This window comes from Symphodus melops, assembly GCF_947650265.1.
Source record: "Symphodus melops genome assembly, chromosome: 6".
NCBI lineage: Eukaryota > Metazoa > Chordata > Actinopteri > Labriformes > Labridae > Symphodus > Symphodus melops.
In genome coordinates this window covers 1,073,459-1,098,937 of record NC_136696.1, presented here as the reverse complement: position 1 = coordinate 1,098,937, position 25,479 = coordinate 1,073,459, and the positions used below count along the sequence as shown (strand labels likewise).

At 42.7% G+C, this 25,479-nt stretch overlaps 2 protein-coding genes and 1 long non-coding RNA gene across 3 annotated transcripts in view; all 3 read right to left on the bottom strand.

Moving 5' to 3' along the window:
- The window catches only part of LOC306825396 (uncharacterized protein), a 498,202-nt gene that overhangs the window by 109,810 nt on the left and 362,913 nt on the right, over positions 1-25,479 (bottom strand). The gene's annotated exons all lie outside the window — the stretch shown is intronic.
- LOC306825407 lies at positions 10,961-14,282 on the bottom strand. The gene is made up of 4 exons (XR_013779257.1): positions 13,535-14,282; positions 12,324-12,478; positions 12,054-12,170; positions 10,961-11,124 (listed from the first exon to the last, which is right to left on the bottom strand). It is a non-coding gene; the product is annotated as an uncharacterized lncRNA (long non-coding RNA).
- On the bottom strand, positions 18,165-19,787 carry LOC306825786 (carbohydrate sulfotransferase 1-like; the record flags this gene model as incomplete). The annotated part of the gene is given in 2 exon segments (XM_079346743.1): positions 18,165-18,991; positions 18,994-19,787. Coding segments are annotated over 2 exon segments (1,077 nt in total). The 5' UTR covers positions 19,244-19,787.

The window sequence follows — 25,479 nt, the reverse complement described above, 5'->3', positions numbered from 1 at the left end:
GTGTGTGTGCTTCATAATCACATATATGTCAGTTCAGACAATCTTGTGTCTTCAGTTTTGAACATTTAATAAAAATCAGAAATTTCACTTTAAAAACTTAAAGAACTCCATTTAAAGTATTTTGGTAAAAATCAGATTTGTTGATGATGCAGATTCAAACAAGAAAATCAACATGAACAGCATTCAATCTAAAACTTCATGGAGGTCAGAAACATGTGAACATGAAAATGTTTCAGCTGATAATCAAACACATGAGATGTAAAACACAAACAGAGAAGAAGTGAACTGACCCCAGAGACATCAGTCTACAGTTTGGACTCTGCAGAAAATCACTCAGCAGCTTCACTCCTGAATCCTGCAGCTCGTTGGAGTTCAGGTACAGAAGTCTCAGATGGGAGGGGTTGGACTTCAGAGCTGAGACCAGAGAAGAACAGCTGATCTCTGACATACTGCAGCTCTCCAATCTGAATAAAGAATAAAAGAAGAGAATAAAAAGAATGATGAATGAGATGATAAGAACATAACTAGGTCCAATCAGTGAGTGTGTCCCTAAAATAAGTAGAGAGACTTTGTCATTGTGTTATTGTGGATCATTCAAATGTCAGCTTTCTACAGACATCATCCAAACATTCATCCAGCTGTTCATGTCAATAAAGACACCAACATGTTACTGATCTCAGTCAAGATTACACACCCACTACTCTACTGAGCTACACACACCTGGGACTGTCTCTGTGTGTGTGTGTGTGTGTGTGTGTGTGTGTGTGTGTGTGTGTGTGTGTGTGTGTATGTGTCTGTCTGTCTGTGTGTGTGTAAAATCAAACATGTTCTATAAAATATCTATAATTTAAATGTATTTATAATGAAACTCTGACTGTTTAGTAACACATTCCCCCGTCCCCCTCTGTCTCTGGAAGTGTTCTTTACTGCAGTTTTTAACTTGCATTTAACCAGATTCTTTCTCAGTTTTATCTTTGAAAAATAATGATGACAAATGTATCTTAGAATAATACAAACACACCCACAGATTACAGCACTTCATCAGCATGACACACTGGAGTTAAAATGTTCAACGAGGCAATTCCTAACTCAACCCGCTCTTTTCTCTTACTGGTACTTTCTCTGGTGCACTACAATTAAAAATGTTTGTATATTTTCAATAAATCACTGAAAAGCAATTTCTTTTGTTTCATTTCAGTTTACTCTGCAGCTCAGTTATTTTCTTCCATCCACTCATTTTTGAATTTGCATGTCTCTGACATAGTTACTCCTGTAAAAAGAGGACAACACACGTTTGAAACGTCTATTTCTGTCCATTTTAGCTGTTTAATCAACCTGTCAAGCCCACTGAATTACATGTGATTTAAAAGTTATGAAGCTAATTTGACTGATTGATAGCTGTAATGCTAATTTAGCAACGTTAAAGCACATTCATTTATGCTAACAACAGTGGAAATAAGACATTTCAAAAGTGTGTGTGTTCTCGGATGTCACCCTGCCCACCTGCTGCGGTTAATAATTTACAGTATTTAATACTCGTGTGGACCACCTCGTCAGCGGCACTCAGGGTCCTAAATTAACTTTTTGACTCCACTAAACAAGTTCTCTCTTGACTTATCTTTGACAACATGAGACCCTTCATATAATCAGCCTGCTCATTATTAGACGGGTGTGTATCTGCCTACACCTGCTGCACGTGCATTCAGCGTGCACTATACCTGCAGTGTTTATAACTCAGCACTGTTTCACAGAGTCAGAGTGGAGACGCTCACAGACTACAGAGACTGTGAGAGGACTTTGCTATCGTTATGCTAGCTGCAGACACGTTGAGAGTGAACGGAGAAAAATCGACTGTTTGACCCGATCACATGTTCTCAACTCCGTTTTTATGGATCAACTGTGAGCTGATGCACTTTAAGTTAAAAGAGGCGCGCCGCACATGGAGGCTGGAGCTCCAGTGTGTGTGTGTGTGTGTTTTTATGTGTGTGTGCGTGTATGCTGGTGTCAGCGGTCTCTGCGATGCTTTCAGTCATGACAGCAGAGAGAGGAGCAGGGAAAAGTAGATGCAGGAAGCTACATAATACATAGTATGAGCTGGATTGCATGTTTTGCATGCAAATACCAGTAAAACTGCAACAAACAAGTCCATGCAGTTTGTGTAATGTCAACAATAACCAGTATTTTAAAACCTAGTGTACTTTGATTGACTGTATGTACCTTGTAAAACAGGTGTTATTCTTTGACAGAATAAATTAATGTTGAGTCAGATTTCCAGTGTTTTGGTAAAGAAAGTGTGTGCAGAGAAAGATGTGTTCTATTTTGAAATGAAGAGTTCAGAAAAAGTATCTGAAGTATGGGTAAGCACTTGTTAGCACTTGAATAAAACTCCATTTAAAGGATTTTGGTAAAAATCAGATTTGTTGATGATGCAGATTCAAACAAGAAAATCAACATGAACAGCATTCAATCTAAAACTTCATGGAGGTCAGAAACATGTGAACATGAAAATGTTTCAGCTGATAATCAAACACATGAGATGTAAAACACAAACAGAGAAGAAGTGAACTGACCCCAGAGACATCAGTCTACAGTTTGGACTCTGCAGAAAATCACTCAGCAGCTTCACTCCTGAATCCTGCAGATTGTTTTCACTCAGGTCCAGATGTCTCAGATGGGAGGGGTTGGACTTCAGAGCTGAGGCCAGAGAAGAACAGCTGATCTCTGACAAACTGCAGTTATACAATCTGAATAAAGAATAAAAGAAGAGAATAAAAAGAATGATGAATGAGATGATAAGGACATAACTAGGTCCAATCAGTGAGTGTGTCCCTAAAATAAGTAGAGAGACTTTGTCATTGTGTTATTGTGGATCATTCAAATGTCAGCTTTCTACAGACATCATTCAAACATTTGTTACGTGATGTGCCCTATCTGATCAGATAAAGAGGGCCCCTGACGGTCCTGCTGGAGATGCTGGAGACCCTCACCCTCACTCCTTACCAGATGTCCCTCTATACAACTCAACTTTATGACCTCCCCCACTCTGCATTTCGACAGGACACTTCGTCTGAACCTGTCTGAAGACAATCCACACTTTAAATCATAAAGGCTATCGCATCTCATGTAAACATCTTCAAAAGACTTCATTACGCAAAAACCCATCTGGAACTAGTTTTCATCCTCTTTGTGTATAAATCTTCTTGACATTAACATAAACACCTTTGCCACGGACCCCTGATTTGCAGGACAACCTTAATCTACTCAGGAATGCCCTGACTCCTGAGTGAACCCCATAAAATGACTGTACCAGCTGCCTCCATGTTCAGATGTATATTAAATAATATGTATTCTTAATTTCCAGGTGTATAATCTTTCTAAGGACATTTAAACTAACGTTTTCATCCAAACAGGACTCAAAACGGACAATCTATCGCGAAGTTATGAGAAAATTAATTTTATCATTTAAAGTCACTGTCTTGGTTCAAAGACTTGCATGGAGCGCTACCGCCATCTAGTGGTTCTTTTAAATCAATGTTTAGTCCTTTAGACTGGACATCACTTCTACGTTAATAAATCAATTCATGGTTTGATTTTATGTTTCTTTTAAATTTTAAAACTGTACATGTTCACTGTTATATAAATATAATTGAGAACTCGGGTATGGGATAGTGTTTTACGTTTAATTTAGTTTCAGAACTTTAGAGAGTTCATGTTTCAGCTCCGCCTAAAGACGCGTCATTGGAAGGGGCGTGTCATCCTCAGCACTCTATTAAAAGCCTGTGCGTACTCTATGCTGGAGGCTGGTCCCACAATTTTTCGCTTGTAATTTTTTTTGGAATTCGTATATTTTTCCTTGTTTTATACTCTGGTTTTTGTTCGATATCTATATTTTTTTGGACATTAGTGCTTCTTGTTTGCTTCAATATTTACACGCTTAAGAGACATTCTATTGAGGCTCGGCGCAGCTTCAAATTGAACGTTTTTTTATCACTCCAATTTTTGGATTTTTCTCCTCAACAAAGTGACTTGAAGCGACTTGTTATTTTAAGTAACTGAACCGGCCAATTCAGTTATTAAAAGATTGACGATCGTTCATCATCAATTATTTTTTTTTGGACAATTCATCTGGGCTCAGCGAAGAAGACTTGAAAGCGCCGACACATTTCTGAGTTACGCGCTAATCCGACTCCAACCTGTTCACTAAAGTGAATCCGGGCTGTAGGCAGGAGACCGGAACCCAGGATCCGTTTTCCGCAGACTACAGTACCACTTGGCGGACTCGTTTGTTCAGCGACAACAGTAAGACACTCAACAGCTTGTTTGTTAACTCAGAAATCCGTGTCATGAAATGTTCACCGAACCCACATCAGCCTGTAACCTAGAGCTCAACTCCTTTTTTTTTTCTCTCTCTCTTTTTTTTTTTTTGCCGTTCAATAACTTTTGATTCGAATCTAATCAATAATCTTGTTAGACAGACGTTAAACACCGTACCATACTCAATTAGTTAGGATAGTATCTGTCATTCCTGATTCTCCTCTATAGCATATATCAGTCATCTTTTGGTTTCTTCATACATATCTGATGCATCTTTAGGATCGTTCCGTTTTTTCTGTTCTTGTTTATTTACTCATTAAAAATATCACGCATAACATTCAGAAGTGTGTTCGTATTGATTCATAGTGGTTGAACGTTTTGGGTAACTCAAAACTTAGATTTGAGATTGATTAAAAATAATAAATCCATAAATTTGTTGATTTTCATAATTAATGAATTAATACAATTGTTCCTGGTAAGCCAGGTGGTGCCCTTCTTCTTACGAGGTGTGTTAATCAATTTAACACGTAAATATTAATACTTTTACACGCAACACATTCATCCAGCTGTTCATGTCAATAAAGACACCAACATGTTCCTGATCTCAGTCAAGATTACACACCCACTACTCTACTGAGCTACACACACCTGGGACTGTCTGTGTGTGTGTCTGTGTCTGTGTGTGTGTGTGTGTGTGTGTGTGTGTGTGTCTGTGTGTGTCTGTGTGTGTGTGTGTATAAAATCAAACATGTTCTCTAAAATATCTATAATTTAAATGTATTCATGATGAAACTCTGACTGTTTAGTAACAAATCTTTAAAAAGGTCACATGATCATGTGTCATTCTTGTTGAGGGTCAGACGCTTCATTTCCTGTTTTCTACTTGAATTGTTTTAGCATCATCATGTGAAGTCTACGTCTATATGGATGAAGGAAAATCTCCTTTATGAACAGAGCAAGTCTGTCTCTTTATCAGCTTCATGGTTCCACCCTTAAACTCTTTGAAAAGAGACAATTCTTTCATTCAGCTGTGATGTTGTTCAATCCTTACAGAATCCTTTAATGGGTGGTCTTAACCATCACGCCCTGTATGGAATAAGCCCTTATTAACAGCTGCTGCTAGAACACTGACAAACTGAACATGGAAACTTCCAGGGTAGGCTTAGACTACCCTTTAAACCACCTGGGACACATCATAAAGGATGAGGCCTTTCACTGACTTCAGACTGAGGGAGAGAACTTCAGGGAGGAGATTGGTCCACTGCCTCCTCTGACAGCTTATCCTGCATCAAACACCAATGAGAGAGGGACTTGGGCTTATCCCTGACCACTGTGGGAGGCTGCTTTTAAAACACTACAGCCTTATCTAAATGTGTAACATATACAATTCCTAGAATTAAAATGACACATATGACCTTTATCACACCAAGCAGATTTAAGAACATGTAAAACTCCATGCTCGATCCATCTGTTGTGATCTTCTGTGAGGAGTTCTTCAGGTTATCTTAAGACTGTCTTTTATTCTGAAAGTCCAAATAGCATTCTGTCTGATAGTCTGCCTTCTTGGCACCAGAGTATAAACATACAGTAAGTAATGGTGATGATGTGCTGATAATGACAATCATTCATGTGACTGTGTTGGGTAGCGTCACGTGGGGCGCTGCGCCGGCAAAGAAGCGCTGTGTCTTCATGTTGTCAGAAGATAAGTGGACAAATCCATGCGCAGAACTTTATGTTTTAAATCCTCGACTGACTCTCTTAAAGTTTAGCTTCTCATCATATTAATGTGAAGAGAGAAATGAAACCTGTAGTCTTACTTCAGAGTCTCCAGTCTACAGTTTGGACTCTTCAGTCCAGCAGACAGCAGCTTCACTCCTGAATCCTGCAGCTCGTTGTAGTTCAGGTTCAGCTCCCTCAGATGGGAGGGGTTGGACTTCAGAGCTGAGGCCACGACTTCACAGTGAGTCTCTGATAGTCCACAGTTACTAAACCTGTTGTAAAACAAATGGTAGATAATGTTATTTAAAGGAACGTCTTCATATTGTCATCCAATTTTAATTTTGTTAACAAACATTTCCATCACTTGTAAACGTGTTTTTCTGATGTCATGATTTAGTTCTTATTTCCTGTTTTTATTTCTCATTGTTCCCTGTGTGTTTTCTGATTTATATTATAGTTCTAGTCTTCACTGTTTCCTGTCTTACTTTGTATCCTTGTGTCTTTCTACAGTATGTTGTCCGTAATATTTTTTCCTATGTTAAGGTTCCTAGTTTGGTGTTTCCTGTTTTATTTTGTAATATCTTGTTGAGGTTGTGTTTTCAGTGTCACGTTTTTATTTGTACTTGTGCTCAAGTGTTCTGGTCTTGTGTTTCTTGTGTTTCCTGCCTTGTTGATGACCCTGATTAGTCTCACCTGTGTCTGATTGTCCCATGTCTATTTAGTCTCTGGGTGCATTCAGATTGTCCCTCCTATCTACTTTCACTATCCACCTTTCCTTAACCCCGTGAAAACATCACAGGGTGAAGGAAAGGTGTTAGGAGACTTCATAAAGGACTTAGGAAAGGTGTTAGGAGACTTCATAAAGGACTTAGGAAAGGTGTTAGGACACTTCATAAAGGACTTAGGAAAGGTGTTAGGAGACTTCATAAAGGATTTAGGAAAGGTGTTAGGAGACTTCATAAAGGACTTAGGAAAGGTGTTAGGAGACTTCATAAAGGACCTAAGGAAAGGTGTTAGGAGACTTCATAAAGGACTTAGGAAAAGGCGATGGCATTGTTTTGACAATCCGACCACACTTTCACTCGGTGATGTCATAATAATGTGACGGCGGCGGAGGTCAGAGACGTGAGTCTGCCGTGGTGGAACTACAGTTTACAGAAAATGGACTATGGACGGCTCTAATCATGGCCGCCACTTAACTGCTTCCAGGGTTAAAGGAAGAAATGTGAGTGTTAGTGGACAGGAGGGACAATCCGAACGCATCCTTTGTCTTTGTTACCCTCTGTGTCAAAATGAGACAAAATGAGAGCGAACAGAAAAAGTGACCAGATCACGTGTGTTCCCAACACATCGTGTTGCCCTTTTCTGTAAAGTATTGTAAATACTTTGTTTGTTTTCTTTGGTTTGTTCACTGACCGGGATTTTGGCACATTTTTTACATGGTTATATATATTTTCTTTGGTGATAAAGTTGTCATAAAGGGGCAGTTCAGAGGAGAGCGGCCAATAAAATCATCCATGACTTCAATCTGTGATCTGATCCAACACAACATAATACCTGACTAACACAGTTCAATGTACTGAAATCTATTATTTAGGCTGCTTGACTTTTTGATCCACCTTCTGTCTGTAACGTGATGTAAGACATGACTGTTGGTAACTTCACTCATCATGTCACTGTTACCTCTCGTTAGCTGTGTTACTTTAAGTTCTTACTGTCAGCATAAAGTCAGGACAGACAAACTCATCAAACGTCCCTTTTCACGCACGCTAACACAACTCAGACTTTACTCTCGAGTCCATGTAGGAGGAAAACACAAATGTCCGAGCGCTTTGAATCAAGACAGAGACAAATATTCTTCATTTACTGAATATAGATGAACTCTGTTTCCACAAACAGAGAGATTATATATTATATATATATATGAAGAACTAAAGGGCTTATTGCTACTTTATTTATACTCATATTTAATCACATCTGGACTTACTCTGCCTTCCTGCAGTTCCTCACAGCTGGAATCAGTCTCAGTCGTCCCTGCTGTGATGTCTTGTACATGCTCAGGTTCAGCTCATCCAGAACCTCCTCAGACATCTGCAGCATGTAGGCCAGAGCAGAGCAGTGGATCTCAGAGAGTTCCTTCCCTGATCTGTTCTCTGACTTCAGGAACTGTTGGATCTCCTGATGGACTGAGAGGTCCTTCATCTCCATCAGACAGTGGAAGATGTTGATGCTTCTGTCAGGAGAGATATCTTCACTGTTCATCTCCTTCAGGTTGTTGATGACTCTCTGGATCATTTCTGGACTGTTGTCTGTCTGACCCAGCAGGTCTCCAAAGAGTCTCCGGTTTGACTCCAGAGAAAGACCATGAAGGAAGCGAACAAACAGGTCCAGGTGACCGTTCTTACTTTTCAGGGATTTCTCCATCGCACCTCTCAGGAAGACTTCCAGAGATAAGTCATAGCTTTCAGGAGTTTTGAAAAGGTTCAAAATCTTCTTTAAAAAAGTATTTCCAGATGATTCCCTGTGTGGGATGTCTTTAAGGAAAGCCTCCACCACACCTCTCTCCCTGTTGGTGAAACAGTGGAACATGTAGACTGCAGCCAGAAACTCCTGAACGCTCAGATGAACAAAGCAGTAGACTGATTTCTGGAACATCACACACTCTGTTTTGAAGATCTCAGTACAAACTCCTGAGTACACCGAGGCCTCTGTGACATCCAGACCACACCGCTCCAGGTCTTCTTGGTAGAACATGATGTTTCCGTCCTCCAGATGTTCAAACGCCAGCCTCCCCAGCTTCAGAAGAACTTCCCTGTCATTCTCCGTCAGCTCATGTGGACTCATCTGATGATACTTGTTCTTCTTCCTCTGTGTCTGAACCAGCAGGAAGTGTGAGTACATGTCAGTCAGGGTCTTGGGCAGCTCTCCTCTCTGCTTTGTGCTCATCATGTGCTCCAGAACTGTGGCAGTGATCCAGCAGAAGACCGGGATCAGACACATGATGTGGAGGCTCCTGGATGTCTGGATGTGTGAGATGATTCTGCTGGACAGATCTTCATCACTGAACCTCCTCCTGAAGTACTCCTCCTTCTGGGCGTCAGTGAAGCCTCGTACTTCTGTTACCCTGTCAACACATGAAGGAGGGATCTGATTGGCTGCTGCAGGTCGAGAAGTGATCCAGATGAGAGCTGAGGGGAGCAGATTCCCCTTGATGAGGTTTGTGAACAGTGTGTTTAACGATGACTTCTGTGTGACATCAGACACAACCTCCCTGTTTGTGAAGTCCAATGACAGTCTGCTTTCATCCAGGCCGTCAAAGATGAACAACAGTTTACAGACAGCGAGCGTCTCTGCTGCCAGCTCCTGTAATGTTGGATGGAAAACACGGAGCAGCTCAAGAAGACTGTAGCGCTCATCTCTGACCAAGTTCAGCTCCCTGAATGAAAGCAGGATCAGCAGACTGACGTCTTGGTTCTCTGAGCCCTCTGCCCAGTCCAGAGTGAACTTCTGCACTGAGAAGGTTTTTCCAACACCAGCCACGCCGTTTGTCAGAACCACTCTGATGGGTTTCTGTTGGTCGGGTTGAGCTCCTATCTTTGGTTCCTGTTGGTCCGGTAAGGCTTTAAAGAGGTCCTGACACTTGATTGGAGTCTCATGGAGGATCTTCTTTTTAGAGTCTGTCTCCATCTGTCTCACCTCATGTTGGGTGTTCATCTCTTCACTCTGCCCCTCTGTGATGAAGAGCTCAGTGTAGATCCTGTTGAGGAGGATTCTCCTTCCTGTTTCTTCACTTCCTTTCTTACTTCCTGTTTCATCACTTCCTTCAGTCACATGTTCATATCTCGTCCTCAGACTGATCTTATATTCATCTAAAACCTCCTGCTGACCTCTATCTGCTGAAAGAGAAGAAACATATCCTGAGACTGGATTTATTAAACAAACTGACTGACACAAAAACCTCCCTGTGATAAATATGTGCTGCTACAATAGGAGAAGAACATATTAAATATAACCAGGTTAAATTATATTGATACATTTGACTATATTAATGTAAATATTAACAGCATTAACAACAAATGTAATAAATGATAAAGTCTTGTTTTCAGACTCAGTGACTTCAGTCTTACTGATTTCAGTGCTGGACTGACTGGATATCTGCAGTCCTTGTCTTATTACAAGTCTTTGTCCACACTGGGGACAGGAGGACTCTCCTGATGAAGTAGACTGGTCCCAGTATGAGGTGAGACACTGTCTGCAGAACCAGTGTCCACAGCTGGTAGAAACTGGATCTCTCAGGACATCCTGACTCAAAGCACATCTGGACAGCTGCTCCTCCACAGAAACAGACCCCTTTGTTTTTCTGTAGAGATAAAAGATAAGATGAGATTAAAACCATTGATGGGGATTCAAACCTGGTTCTGCACCTAAAAATTAACATGTTTGAGTTCATTGATAATGCTGTTGAGTCTCTTGGGAAGTGTTACAATATTTTCTTGACTCAAGTCAGTGGTGTAAATAAAATCACTGTTTCACAAACATGCATCAAATGTCTATTAAATTATTCTATTGTTTCAACTCTTCTTCTTAATAACAAGCACATTTCTGTAGTTTGACATTTTGGGGATTTAAAGAAGTTTTCTTACTTCTGATCTGAGGGTCCTGGTTCATTACTGAAGTCTGGAGGACAACCTTTAGACCTGTCACTCTTCATAGAGAGACAGCTGGACAGAGGAGACTCTACTCTGTCCTCCACTTTGTCTCCTCCATCACTCATCTTCTGATCTGAGGGTCCTGGTTCATTACTGAAGTCTGGAGGACGAAATTTAGACCTGTCACTCTTCATGGAGAGACAGCTGGACAGAGGAGACTCTGCTCTGTCCTCCTCTTTAACTCCTCCTTCGTTCATCTTCTGATCTGAGGGTCCTGGTTCATTACCGAAGTTTGGAGGAAAATCTTTAGACCAGTCACTCTTCATGGAGAGACAGCTGGACAGAGGAGACTCTGCTCTGTCCTCCTCTTTGTCTCCTCCATCACTCATCTTCTGATCTCCAGTTTGCTCAGGACAATCAATGACGTTCATGGTACATCGACCTGAGGACAAGGAAGACATACAGGTAAGACACAAACAGGAAGGTTATGTTAAATGGAGATGGTCAAGCCTCCATATTTTAATACCTACTGTGGTCCTTTTATTAATGATTTAATAGTAGAGACAGATTCATAAATCAGGTAGAGAGAGAGAGAGAGCAGGAAATGACACCAACCACTTGGCTACTAGCGCCCCCTAATGTGAACCTTTATGTGACTCTGCCTCTCTTCCTGTCTGCCTTAGTACCTGATCAAACACATCACTGCACTTTGTTTTGATCTGAACCTGATTTGTCCTTCTGATCTGACTCCCTGCTTGGTATTTGACCCTGGTCTGCTTTTAGGGTTTGATACACATTTAGTTCAAACATTTATCCTTCCTGTGTGTCTGATAATATCGAGGTTTTGAATTTTAAACCTCAAACATTAAAGCAGTATGTTAATATTTAACAGCAGTTTTGACCTTTGGACCAACAGGTTTTTTTTTCTAGAAGGATATAAAACAAAGTCTGTGATGCCTGTAAGGATCAAATCATGTCATAAAACCACCTTTGGTCAAATATAGTTATAACATTTTATTAAGATCCATTATTTATCATAACTACTTTGAGGAGGTGGAGAATATCTAACATGAACGTGGAACATAAGCACTGACGTCCTCTGGACTTTATTTCATCTGAGAGAAAACCAGCAACACAGACTGAGAGCGTCGACCGCAGGAGTCCTGACAAACAAGTCTGATTCAGAACGATTCAGATTTTTAGCTACACAACTTTTACTTGACCTTACTTGTTGACTAAAAGCTGAGAAAAGAGGAAGTACTCCACGTTCACAGAGCTGATCCTGTTCTGTCTCTGATCAGTTTGAATTATTACTAAGCATCAACCTGAGGTTAGAACAGTAAAGTCGGAATAATGTTAAATTAAACTCACCCTGTGTCCTTCTGCTCGGTCCACTCAAAATAGAGTCTGAGCTCAGACTGTCAGGAACTCTTTCAGTTTTATTGTTTTATGAGAAACCCATATCAGCTCAGAGTCTCTTCTCCTCCCCTTGTTATAACAAGAAATAAAAATTAATAATTTACCATCATCAGTTCAGGTTTCTTCATGACCTCTCCGCTGAGCTCACAGTAAAATGCATTAAGCTAACTAGGTTTGGATAGTAAGTCAGCAAACTTAACAGAGTAAGTTGGGATCACCTACCTTCAGCATGTTGTGGATGTCAGACTGGAGATGAAACAGTTTCCAGATGATCCATGATCAGATCACCCCCCATGGTATCAAGCCACATGTGATCCATGGATCAGAATCATCATGGTGTAAAATAAATACACAGCCGTTAAATCCCTGTGCAGCGTCTGAGAGAAAAGAAGTCAGTGTTAAAGTTGTTCACGTGGCCGCAAACACAAAGTATTTCAGTCTTTTAAAATACATTTAGGTATGATGTTTTTATGAAACGGGTCATATGTTATAGTGTAAGTTAAGTTTTTAAAAATGTATTACATTTTAGAAACATTAAAAGAAGAACAGTAGAGAAAAATGATCTCAGTGAACACTACATTTGACCTGGATTACGATAAATGAACGATTACTTTGTTTTAGTATTTTGCCCTCATAGTTCATTGACATGGTCTCTACTTTAATATACTCAATCAGAGCTGGGATATTTCTTCAAATGAAAGTGCAAAACTTTATTATTTTAAAGAAATACAGATAACACACAAAATATTTATGATTTTTTTTTGACTGAAATCAACTTATTTGAACACTTCACTTACGCTGCTAAAACGATGGAAATAAAATAACATCTACTTATTGCATCTACTTATTCAACACACAAAGAAATTATATTATTGATGGTTTCAGTGCCAAACAACAAAATAAACACAAGGCACACAACACAACATAAGAAAAACTTTTGGACATTATCAGAAGTCTTTTTGTCTGGTCTGTGGGGAGCACAGTTAGAATCTATATCTCTATATTTTGAATCAAACACATAATTTCTTTGTGACAATAAAGTCAGTGAGACCTCTCGTTCATGTTGATGAGTTCAAGTGCAGCATTAAGCATCGTAATAAAACACCTTCTACAGTGTTTTTAGTCAAGGCACAAAAAGTGACAGAGCTGGGATATCTGTCAGTCTGAGTCTGTTACAAAGATGTTTACAGGTTTATATAGAGATTAATCATTTCCATTTATAAAAATTGAGTCGCAATACACAACTTTGTTAAAAATGAATGCCAGAGCATCCAAAATGACAAAAAGATCAGTAAAACATGTTTTGAAGAGTCTCCAAGAGGGCTAATGCTAATATTAGCCATGTCATACTGCTAGCTAGCTCAACTTAAAACCAGTCCTTTAAAGTTTAAACATTCATAAATATTAATATAATAAAATCTCAGTGTACTCACGCGTTTCTCCTGTCCTTGTCTCGCTGAAAAGTTTGAAAATATTCAGTTCTTGTGTCATGTTTCCTTCTTTTTGCCAACCATCACTTATCGGCTTTAAGTGGATGAAGACAAAAAGCGCTCGCGCTTGCCGCCAAATATCGTCTCTATAACGAGGCGTTCATGAGCGTCGGAGAAAATACAATCTCAGCAGCACATTGTCCTCAGTAACCGTTTTCATGTGGTTATGTGTAATGAGTGAACAGGTCAAGAGTGTGCAGAAAGGCAGGTGAGTTAGTGGACCGACAGGAATGCAGTTATTTAACTCAGTCATCTTTTCTGAAGATGTCGGTGTTTAGGTTTGAAGTGTGACCGTGATAAGGGCTGTCTTCCAGTCAGCGAGTCTGTTTTTACAGTTTGTCCATTAAAGATACATCCAATAAGTATATTATATCTTCTGTTTCCAGTAGCTGTTGACTACCACACATGCACTGCACACACTTGACTGAAAGAGAGCTGATAGGAGGTCACTGTGTTAAACTCAAACACTGGTCTGGTTGCTGCTAGCTAGGAACAGTCTTAACTCCGGTTTTGGACTTAAACTGAATTTACTTTAGATTAAAACAAACCCCAGCTTACTCACACATCAGTCTCCCTGTATTCTCTCACAGAAAAATGTAAAGTTGTTTTCTTTCTTCCTTCTTGATTTCTGTCGATTCTTCTGGATTCAAAAGGTAACGGCTGCGTCAAAAGGTGCGGCGCATGCGCAGGACACGTCTTGTTTGTGTTGATGAGTTCAAGACCAACAGTCAGCGTCGGAATAAAAACAACTTCTCCAGAGTTTTTATTAATTTCACAACAAAGTGACAAAGATGAGACATCTGTCAGTTTGAGTCGATTACAAAGATGTTTGCAGGTTTATATAGAGATTAATGAAGAAGCAGGAGTCTTACATACATACATACAGTCCTACATAACAACAGTATCACCATCTTCAATGCTTTCTATAGCCTAGCCTTTAGTCTCATTGTGTTCATGTGTTCAGTGATTAGAGGTTTGTGTTTCTATAACCAGAAAATAATTGAATAGAGTGTCTCTATTGTCAATACATAATTTTGCTTCATCTTAAAGTGCACACAGCTAAAAAGAAATCACAGAAGAGGAATATAAAAAAGTAACTCTAATGAAGGTAAAATGGGCTCTGTATAGTAAAGTTATTTACAGGTAGCAGCATAGTAAACTATGGATAGATATTGCTGAAATATAAAATGTAAATATCACACAATATGAACTAAACTGTAGCAGAAATATAAATATTGCTTAGTATGAGGGAAATGGAGGAACTAAAACATGTTGTGGTTCTTCAGGCAGCTGGTCACCAGGTCACAGACTTTGGATTAATGGAATTGTAATTCTTTTTAATCTGTGAATAAATAATAGAAGAAGATGAAGGTGTGTGAAGGAGATCCTACAGAAGTGTAAACTCCTGAAGGAGATTCCTCTCTGAAAATTAAATGAAGTAAAGATGAACACTAACCTGTGATCTATGTCACAGCTGTTTTATATCAATATGATAATTATCTTTGCATAAAGTTTCAGATTTTGAGATCATCCCCATCAATTGGATTTGAAAGTATGATGTTTTTGAGACTTAGCTCATTTTAAAGAAGCAGCGCCACCTGCTGGACAAATATTGAAAGCTTTCTCCAAACAGCAGCCAAGCTTAGCTGCATCATGTGCAGCCCGATGACTCTGCTGGAGCCAGATTCACATTCAGCCCTGGCCGGGTCACCTCCAACTTATCCCACCTTTATAACACCATCACCATGACAACCACTACACCCTCTTTAGTTGTTGTCTTTCTGTCTTCCTTTGTGTAAGTGTGTAATTCCTCTCCTGAACACTATGTGGAGCTTTAACTTAATGTGTTGAAAGCCAAGACTACAGGTGATCACAGCCAGGTGTGTGAATGAGAGCAAACAGTGTTGTGACCATGTCGGCCTGTCGGAGTGTAACCTGATCGTATTAGATGTATTAGCCTTCCTGCACCTCAGTGTTCTTTGCCTTCGACCACATAGTGAGGTGCTGATTTCAGCAGGTGTGAGGCAACAGAAGGAGAATTTTAAAATAAATAAATCTCTCATATTCAGTAGATGTTAAAAATGTGCTAAATCATTTTAGAATTCAAATTCTGTTTGTCATTTGACCCTAGTGGACACTCAAGGAACTGCAGGATTTTGCACTTCAGCATTGGAGGTTGATGCTTGGTGCGTCTCGTGTCTGACAAGATTTTATTTATTTGTAAATTTGTTTCTTGAAGGTGTTCTGCCACTTGTACATTTGTTTTATAAAAATCTAAATCTCTCTCCAGCTTTGTAAGTTTTTATTATTTTTGACTTCCCAGCCACTGTAGTTATAATTCTGAATTATTAACACTAAAAGCACAATATATTTCTTTTTAAAGGATGTTTCATTTGATTCTTTGACGTCTGAAAGGAAAGTGTTTCAGCTGGCACATGGTTCTCTCATTTCACTCAGACTAACAGAAGAATATGCAGCTCCAGCGCTCCTATCTTAGAGAATATACTTGAAGAAAGAAAGACACACCGAGTCTGTTTTCATTTCTTTTTATCGATGTGAAAAAACACAGAAAATTAAACCTGTTGTGAAAATAAAAAATACTGACCAACGAGAGAAACGGACTCCGTGTGCAAAGTCCTTCAGGGCGGGAAGTTAGAGCCATGTGGAGACCAAGCAGCAAACTCCAGTGTAGCTGAAGCTGAAGTGTAACATCCTGCAGTACCCCGAGTGTCCACTAGAGGCTGGCTGCTGCAGCAGCACAGGAAGTCACATACACACCCATTCAAAAAGCCTGTTTTTACAGCAGACATGAACATGTTTACAGCCTGCTTCAAAACAAACCAAATAGGTGTGATTAGCTCACGTCTTGAAGAGATCAAATATGCCGCGTCGTCCACGGGGGGGCGCCAAAGTCAACACAAACTGACAGTTTGTCACAAAAAGAAAACAAACACATAGCGGGCTTTAAATGAGGTTGAAACAAATGTTCTTGAACATGACGGACGATAGTTGAAACAAACAGCGGAGAGAATAAAAGGTGCGTTTTGTGTTTTCTAATATCAGCACATGGAGAAGTCAGCAGTATTGATTAGAGCTACATTCAGTCAGCACAGTTCAGGAGACAGAAAGGAGCGGCGCTATGGAGTAATTAGCTGACGGCTGACTCAGGCCGTGGCAGCTTTGTGTGTCAGTGATGCTAAAGCGGATGAAGCGTATCTCCCCGGGTGTCATAAAGCTCTGCTTCATGGCCCGCTTGTAGAGCCGTGCAGATGAAGTCCAAAGAAAGACAATCTGTTCTGCACGCATCTTAAATCCTCCTCAGCTGGAGATCTAGATCGATTGTTTGCGGGGGCAGCGCTGAGATTCCTCCGCTGTCAGCAGCTGAAGGACCGCTGGAGTCTAAAAATACATCAGAGAATATTTCAGCTCCCATTTAATGCTAGCATGGTTAGCATGAGCGCTCTGCTCAAACTGTAGACTGTCCATCACACTGAAGCTCACAGCGCCCAGCGGGCAACAAGCTCCGCCTCCATGCAAGATTCAAAGGAGAGAAAATCACTGTCAATCAAAGGTTCTTCTGTTACTCATCCGATCCAGCTCCTCCTCTGAAACGAGCTCAGCCTTTCTCTCCAGAGAGCAGCACGCCGTGGACATGAATGGGCCCGTGTGTGGAGCTGGCACGCTGCCTCACGGCGTTCAGACACAAGGACGAGAGAAACTGCAGCACGCACACACACACACACACACACACACACACACACACACACACACACACACACACACACACACACACACACACACGGCTGTGTGGTGTTTAACTTATGAAGGGTTTATTAAAAAGTCTTTACAAATATAAACACAAACAGCATTCACAGTTTTTGTTCTGTCGTCATCGAGCTGCAGAAGATTTCATGACATTGTTTGAAAACGCAGCAATAAAAGAAGGCGAGTTTGGGTGGCCCGCTCTGAGAAGTACAGAGAGTTAGGATGAAAACTCTTTTCATGTCTTTGATAAAAACAGTGAAGAAGGAGTGAAATGAAATGACTCTGATGAAACAAGTGAAATAACGTTCATCCCATCAGCACGACGACAGAGAGGAGAGAAACAGTCCTGTTCCAAAGCTGCACACAACTCCTGTAAACTCCCCTCAGTGCTTCTGTTCAGCTCACCTCGCTCACGCTGTGAGGGACACCTGTGAGCAGGGGCGTGTCCACAGGAACGCCCCGCCCCCCAACCTGAAACCACAAACTCTGATTGGCTGTTTGTCTTTTCAGAATCCACATTCAGTCTGAGCCTGGCTGGTTGGTGTCTTTACATGTGTGTTAGTCCTGAACACTGAGCACATTGTTTTTCATGAGAGCAAACTCCTGCAGCCTGTCCACCTCAAAGTGAAGCAAGCCGCCATTACAAGTGTTTTTGACTTTGGAAATGGTGACTCTGAACCAACATCTTCTTTCTGAGTCCTGAAAGAAGCTGAGGAGATGTGTCCCCGTCCTCTTGTGTGAGTGTGATCAGTGGTGAGAGGAGGGGAAACGGCAGCTCAAGGCGTGCATGTGCATACATGAGAAAGGCTCATGTGTGGGTGTCAAAGCTCAGGTGTTGGATTAATCTGTGCGACAGGTTTCTGAGCTGAGCTGCAGACTGAACCGGTTTGTACCCGAGCAGAGTGAGCGTGTGGTTGCACAGTCGCTGCACCGTCCTCACCATGTCCAAGCTGAGTCCAAGCCTCCAGCTCTGGGCGGCGGCTCTGGAGTCTCTGCTGGTGGAGTATCTGTAATTCCACTGGGAGGGAGCAGACACATGACTGTTGGTGTTCTTTGAAATCCACAGACGCACTCGCTCCCCCATCTCCAGCCCCACGAACCTGTAGATCTCAGCCGCCTTCTCCTCCGGGTCAAACGCCAGGTCCTCGTATCGGACCAGCATGTAGCGTCCCTGCAGCCACGCCGGTCTCTGCAGGCCGGTCTCTGCGGAGGCTGACATGTCCTTACAGGTGCTGCTGATCTGGGACAGGTCCACGTGACGGGGCTGCCGTCCCGTGACGTTCCATATCTTCCAAGCACGGAACTGATCTGGAAAGGCCATGATGCGGGAGGCCAGGACGGCTCGGGGGTCTCTCACCAGGTGGATGATCTTCAGGTCCAGGCGAGGGTCTTCGGTCAGGGTGCGCAGGTCGCCAACCTCAGGGACACGCACCGTCTTTATGGCCACGTTTCCCCTCGACAGACACGACAGGGACGCTAAAGTCAGGTTCAGAGCGCCGCACTTCTTCGGACACCAGCTTTCATCGGGCAGGTCTGAGGCCACGCCCCCGCCTCCCTCCGAGCACGCGGGAGGGGCACAGAGGGCGTGGCTGGAGCTTCGACGGAACAAGGCGCTGGTGACGTGGTCCCGCGGCTCTCCATGAAGTGAAGGTCGCAGGCGTAGAGGTTGAGGAGGAGGTCCCTGTACGCTCCCAGGAGCGCCCGACGGTCCGGCCGGCGGCGCGGGTGGCTGCTGCTGGAGTTGGCGAAGGCCTGCTGCACGTGGAAGAGAGGCTCAAACACGTAGAACACCTCCGGGTGCTGGTTGAGCAGCTGCCCCGTGAAGGACGAGCCGCTGCGGGTCGTGGCAAACAGCAGGATGTGTTTCCGTGGCGACGCCGCCTGCATCCAACCGTCGTCACACAACGGTCTCCACCTGGAGTCTGCAAGAGAGCAGCACAAGCATCAAGACTAAATGAGTTGTTTCATTTCAGAGAGCTGAATCTGTTCTCGTCTGGACTTCCACCCAGGAGAACGTCAACACATCAAGCTGATGAAGCTTCAACAGCTCAGAGAGTCAAGATGCACGAGTCAGTCATGTGGTTACAGGAAGCAGCCCATCTCTAAATACATCACTGCTGACCAGGAGTTGATGAGCACATTAAAGGAGATCAATTAGAGAATCAGGGATGTGTCATTTCTCCGTCCTGTTCTTCTTGAGGGAGGATTTAATGAGCTGTGGGAGTCTGTCTGTTGCTTCACTTACACCTTTGATGACACGTCTTTCTCCAAACTGCTTCCATGTCCAACTTATTCTGTGACCGTGTCCACTTTGATCTTGTTGACATGATATCCATGCAGACTCTGTGCTCTGATGTGAGACCAGTGATGAGGTGGCAGCAGCAGCTCAGGACGAATTTGGGAACCAGAAGGTCACCGGTTCAAGTCCCAGCACCGACCAAATCTGGAAATCGGTCTGATAGCGAGCTAGCGCTTCTGAGCTGTGTGTGTGTGTGTGTGACCAGCAGCAGCAGCGTCTTCCAGGAGCACTCCATCCTGCCCCCCCACCCGACTCTGCAGTGAAAACAAAGACACACAATAAGACTTGAGTCAGTTTAGTTCCAGGCTCGTTTGACTCCCTCAGACCTCGACTGATGGAGCAGTTGAAGTTCCTGCTGCCAGGAGCTTGTTAAAGCGTCTTTACATGAAATGAACATGTGGGAGACTTTCCCTCCCTCTCACTGTGCTGAACATGTTTCACCTTCACACCAACTTTATTTACACACTATTTGTGCTATGCTACGCTAACCAGCTGCATGTCGTAGCTTTAGATGAGCAAGTAAGTCAAACAGAGTATTTACCAAAACCACTTCCTTACAACACAACATTTGTAATATCCAGCTTCAGGAAAAGGTTGCTTCCTCTTCGCTTGTTTCAACAGACACAATCTCTCCTGCAGCATCTGAACCACGAGGAACAACAAGCTGAGATTTGTTCTGTGTAAAAACACGACTCAAAGGAGGGACGCTCTCCTGTCCCTCTCAGAGACAGCTTCACACACACACACACTCCCCTCGTTCATTAATGATGTGTGTGTCCCGGGCAGACTCGTGTCCTCAGGAACAAATCACGCTGAGCTCAGATCGGCTCTTGATGTTCCATTAATCACAAACAGCGTGAAACCAAAGGCGTTTACTGGAGCCGCCATCATTCTGTTTGAAAAGGGCTGAAAGCTGCAACCACAGGAAGTGAAGTCATCGGGGGGAGAGCGTTGCTTTGTTGGACACAACCTGCAGATTTAATTCTTCCTTTCTCTGGAGTCCAAACAGAACATCAGAACATTTCACCTGCAGCAGCTTTGAACTCTCTGAAGATGAATCCTCTAAAAGGCTGGAGTTATCCTCCATGCTGATGGCTGCTCCACCCGCCCGCCTGAACTCACTTCCTGCCTGTTTTTCTACCATCACAAAAACAAACATCTCCAGACTCACACACCCTGATGCAGGATCAGTCTCAGGCCGGGTCTGGTTCGGGGTACCACACAGAGACAGACTCCAGGATGAGCAGAAGTCCAGCACCCTCATCCACCTTCACGGCTCCCAGTGAAGTCTCACACCACATCCAAAACCTCCCCCCCCCCCCCCAGTCCCTCTCAGACCTCATCCCCCACCTGCACTCAGGTCTGGTCTGGTCTGGTCTTCACACCAGAGCCTCCAGTCTGGCAGCACTGGTCCTCCTGGATCTGTAATGCTACATCCTGATTGAAATGCTGCTCTTCCAGGCCCACGCTGCTTTACTCCTTCTGTTCTTATGGAAACGCTCCGTTTTATAAATCCATCGATCATTCTGAATATTAAAACAGTGACCTCTGAGGAAACACTGCAGCCTTTCCTCTTCTTCTCAGCACACATGAATCTGCTTCTTCTTCTGGTTGAAGGACAGGAGGGATGAGCCTCTAATCATCGGACACTAGAGCCAAAGACAAGCTGAGGACAGTGTGAGAACATAAATCAATAATGAACAGGTTTAACTACATTAAAAACAGGAGGCTTGTTTGAACAGGTGGGTTTAGAGACGTGAGAGTCGATGTTTGGGATGTCAGGTGGGGAGGGGGGGCAGAGTTGTAGACCCTGGACCTCATGGTGGTCATGCAGGCAGGAGGGATGAGGAGGCTGACAGCTCCTCCTGCACAGGGTCTCACAGCAGGAATAACAGACTCTGGAGGGGGCCTCAGCTTCTGTGTCCCTCCAACAATAACAGTCTCACACAGAGGATAAACGCCTCGGGGACAGCAGCAGCCAAAGATCACACCCAGCTCTGTACATGTCAACACACAGGGAAGTCATGAGAGGGTGTGTGTGTGTGTGTGTGTGTGTGTGTGTGTGTGTGTGTGTGTGCTGCAGGAGAGGAGGCGCCCTCGGTGGAAAACGAAGCAACCAATGAGGTTAGAAGTGAGTGATGAGGTTGGGACTGAGGGATTTGGGGAGTGATGGAGGGATGTGACAGGACGCCTCGGTGCGTTCACTGATGCCACGTGGTCACAGGAAGTCGTCTCAGAGCTCTGTGCTTCCTCACGTGACGCCCTGCTCAGACCGCTGATTCAACCTGCCATATTCTAACAGTTCACCTTCAGTCGGAGTGTGCAGGAGGGACAGAGTCATCCCTCTGCTTTAGTAACAAAGAGAGAGAGGCGGGGTCAGAGGAGCAGCGGGGGGAACAGTGAAGTGTGTGTGTTTGACTCTAATCAAGAAGCTGACAGTGTCACCTTCAGATCTTTAACCTGACCTTTAGGTGACACCGCTCTCAGTCTAGTTAGAGTAAGAAGCAGCTGAGCGCCTTATCGCTCTCTGAACTCTTCCTCCCAGCCGAAGATCCACCATGTTTTTGTCTCTCACACGTTTTCAAACTGCGAGCAGTAACCACGCTCAGCCTCCACCACGTCTTCATACCATCAGATTGATCCTGTGACGTCCGAGTCTGTGAATTCACATTACGGAGCTTCACATACACACACAGTCAGACGTGCACACACACACACACACACACACACACACACACACACACACACACAGAGCGTTGCTTTCCCTGCTTCTTCTACCTTTTTATTCATCTATCTATTCATCATCAAACGGCCTGTTTGAGGACACGTCGTCTGTAAGTGGAGCAGGCAGAAGACGGAGAGGATAGACTTTTCTCATCATTGGGGGGTTTGGAGACAGACGACAAACAATTAGATTAAAACACTTAGAGTAAAACATGATATAATAACTGATATAATATAAATGTGAACAAACATCATTCATACAATGGATATCTAATCATTCCTTTGTATTTGGTGATCAAACCTTTATTCAACAATACATTATTGCAGTAAACACTTTGATTTTAAGTAGAAAGAGGCCTATTATTCTAATAACTCCCCTTTTGACCTCATCAAACATGAGGTCAATTTATAAAGAATCTTCTTCACAAACATTGGAGATCTAGTTCAATCATTGGAGCATCGGAGAGTAGCAAAGCCTGAGTCTCAGATGCAATCAAGGGCAACTGATAAGGGGGAGGAGCATCTAATTTACCTTCAATAGCAGTAGAAATCAAACGTATTGAGAGGGAGCGGATGCATGGAATGCAACAACACCCACAGAGCACAAGCAAAGCAATAACCATTATGATAGTGGTTAGTATAGACAGAAAGACAGCCTTCCATTTACCAAACATTCGATCCACCCAGCTATTGAATGGGCTGTATACTCCAGAATGTTCCATCATCTCTTCAGACAGAGTGCGGAGACCAGCAAGCGCCCTAGTGACTGAGCCGTCCGGGGCTGTGTTATTGGGAATAAAGGTACAACAGTGATCTCCAAACATGTGACACACTCCACCCTTCTCAGCCAGAAGCATGTCTAGGGCCATTCTATTTTGTACAGTCATTAGAGAGGTGGCTGCCATTTGCTCTGACAATCCAGCAACAGCATCCCTGGTTAAATTTGCAAGCCGTTGAGCATTATAATGTATATAATTAATTCTATCTACATTCTTACTAGGTGTTATTGGAAAAATAGAAGAGATGATGGGAATGTTCTCGAATCCTGCAGCTACCTGATCTGCTAATTTATACTCATCTGGAACCCCCCTAGGTACCCCAATCGAATCTATATAAGTGGGACCTTTAGTCAAATCAAAAGAATTAGGAGTGGATCTCCGAGACCTGTAATGGGGAACAGATGTCAACTCACCTCTAAATGAGCAATATACACATTTGACAAATTAGCCCTTAGTTTGACATATTTCTGGACTTGTTCTTCACAGATGTGAGAAGTAAAGGTTCATTTAGTCAGCTATGTTTATGCTTTCTGCAGTGTAAATAATGTGTGAATGGAACAAAACTATTTACAACTTTGTTTGTCTGAGATTTGTCACGGTGAATGCTTTAGATAAGGATGAAGAAAGTCACACTATGTGTTGTCTTTACAAGAGCTTTTACTACAGCCACTGCATATATTATGCATCAATGCCCGTCTATGTCCCCCTTTTGCCTGAAAAAGGGCCGCATTAACAACACCCCCTTTTTCAGAAACATCTAAGAAGAATGGAGTAAAATAATCTGAGAATTAAAACCATTCTGTCTGTTAGAGGTCAAATGAACGGCAGCTACAACACCCTCTGGGCCCATAAGAATACAGAGAGAGGTAATACACCAGTGAGAAATAACAACATGCTTCAAAAGCATCATGATACACAAAGTTGGAAGTGCGAATGTAATTTAAAGTAACGTGGTACAGGTCTTTTGGAGGGACTAAAGGCTGGATTGACTGCACCCAAGTTTCCCAAAAGTTGTAAAAAGCAAGAATGTCCCTTGACCCGTGAACTCCACCACTGCAACCCATTGCGATGAAGATTGAAGGTTGTGAAACATCACCAGTGAGAGTGGAGTAACAGTCCTGTGTCAACCATAGAGCTGCATGAATTCAACAGTCTTTGTGAGGAGGGGCTCTGCCAAACCCTCTCCCTTAAAGCACTCTGGATGACCCTTGACATTTAACCAGGCTGCTGTCACACCTGGGTGGCTCCTTGTCCATTAGGAGGCCGGTACTGATAAGAACCATGCTGCTTGCTGCTTCAGAGGGCCCTGTGAGGGAGGGCCGGAGCAGCCCACTGTCCTGGGCGGTGTCTGGCCCACTGGTCGAGTGTCCCACAATAAAAACATCCTTGATTCTGTGGACCTGGAGCAAACCCACCCCAGCCAAGTCCACCATATCCCCTGTAACCACGCCTGTACAGATTGAAATTGTACCCTGTACTCCTCTCATAAGAGTGATATGGCTGCTGTACATATGGTTGCTCTAGATGAAACACCAGCGCTTATTTGGATGGCTTGTATTTGATAGTAGTACAAAGTAGCCTCTGCCTCTTGAAGCAGCATCTTTAGGAGGTGAAGCTCTAAGTCTTATTAACTCTATCATCTGCTGTTTGCTGTTGTTTATGTGAGCGTAAGTGATGTAAGACGTGTATCTCCCATCTGGGGAGCGATACACTATTAAAACCAGGCATTTCAACTAGTTTTGCTTTTACTGATTCTGGGAGGCCTGCTACTAGGACTGCTTGTTTGAACTAACTAGAAGAACTTTAAAAGATCTACTCCTCTCCTTCAGGAAATGTTCCACTATTATTGCCTATTTAATAACACTAATATTCTATTTATCAATCACACTCAAACAAAATAATTACCTTCACACACATGATTTACCACACAGCACACAAACACACACCAACAGACATCAACAGCACACACACACATCTACTCAGGCTGTACAGCACTCACTCACACATCCAAAGACTCTACCAGCACACACACATCTACTAGGTAGAGCTAAAGGTGTTGCTCAAAATACTAGTAACAGGGTAGAAGAAAAAACCCCTACCTTTCCCCTTTCCACTCTCTGAACCAGTGAGAGAAAAGAGAAAAGGAGGTGCAATGAACGGAATAAAAAAATATATATCTCTAAATATTTGTACTTGAACTTAAGGAACAGAACTTCTGTCCAAATTAACACACAACAAAAGACACTATATACACGTGAACAGCAGAAAATGTAAAGACGCAATGCCCTATTTGGAGTCCTAACTGGCAAGCTTCTACAGCA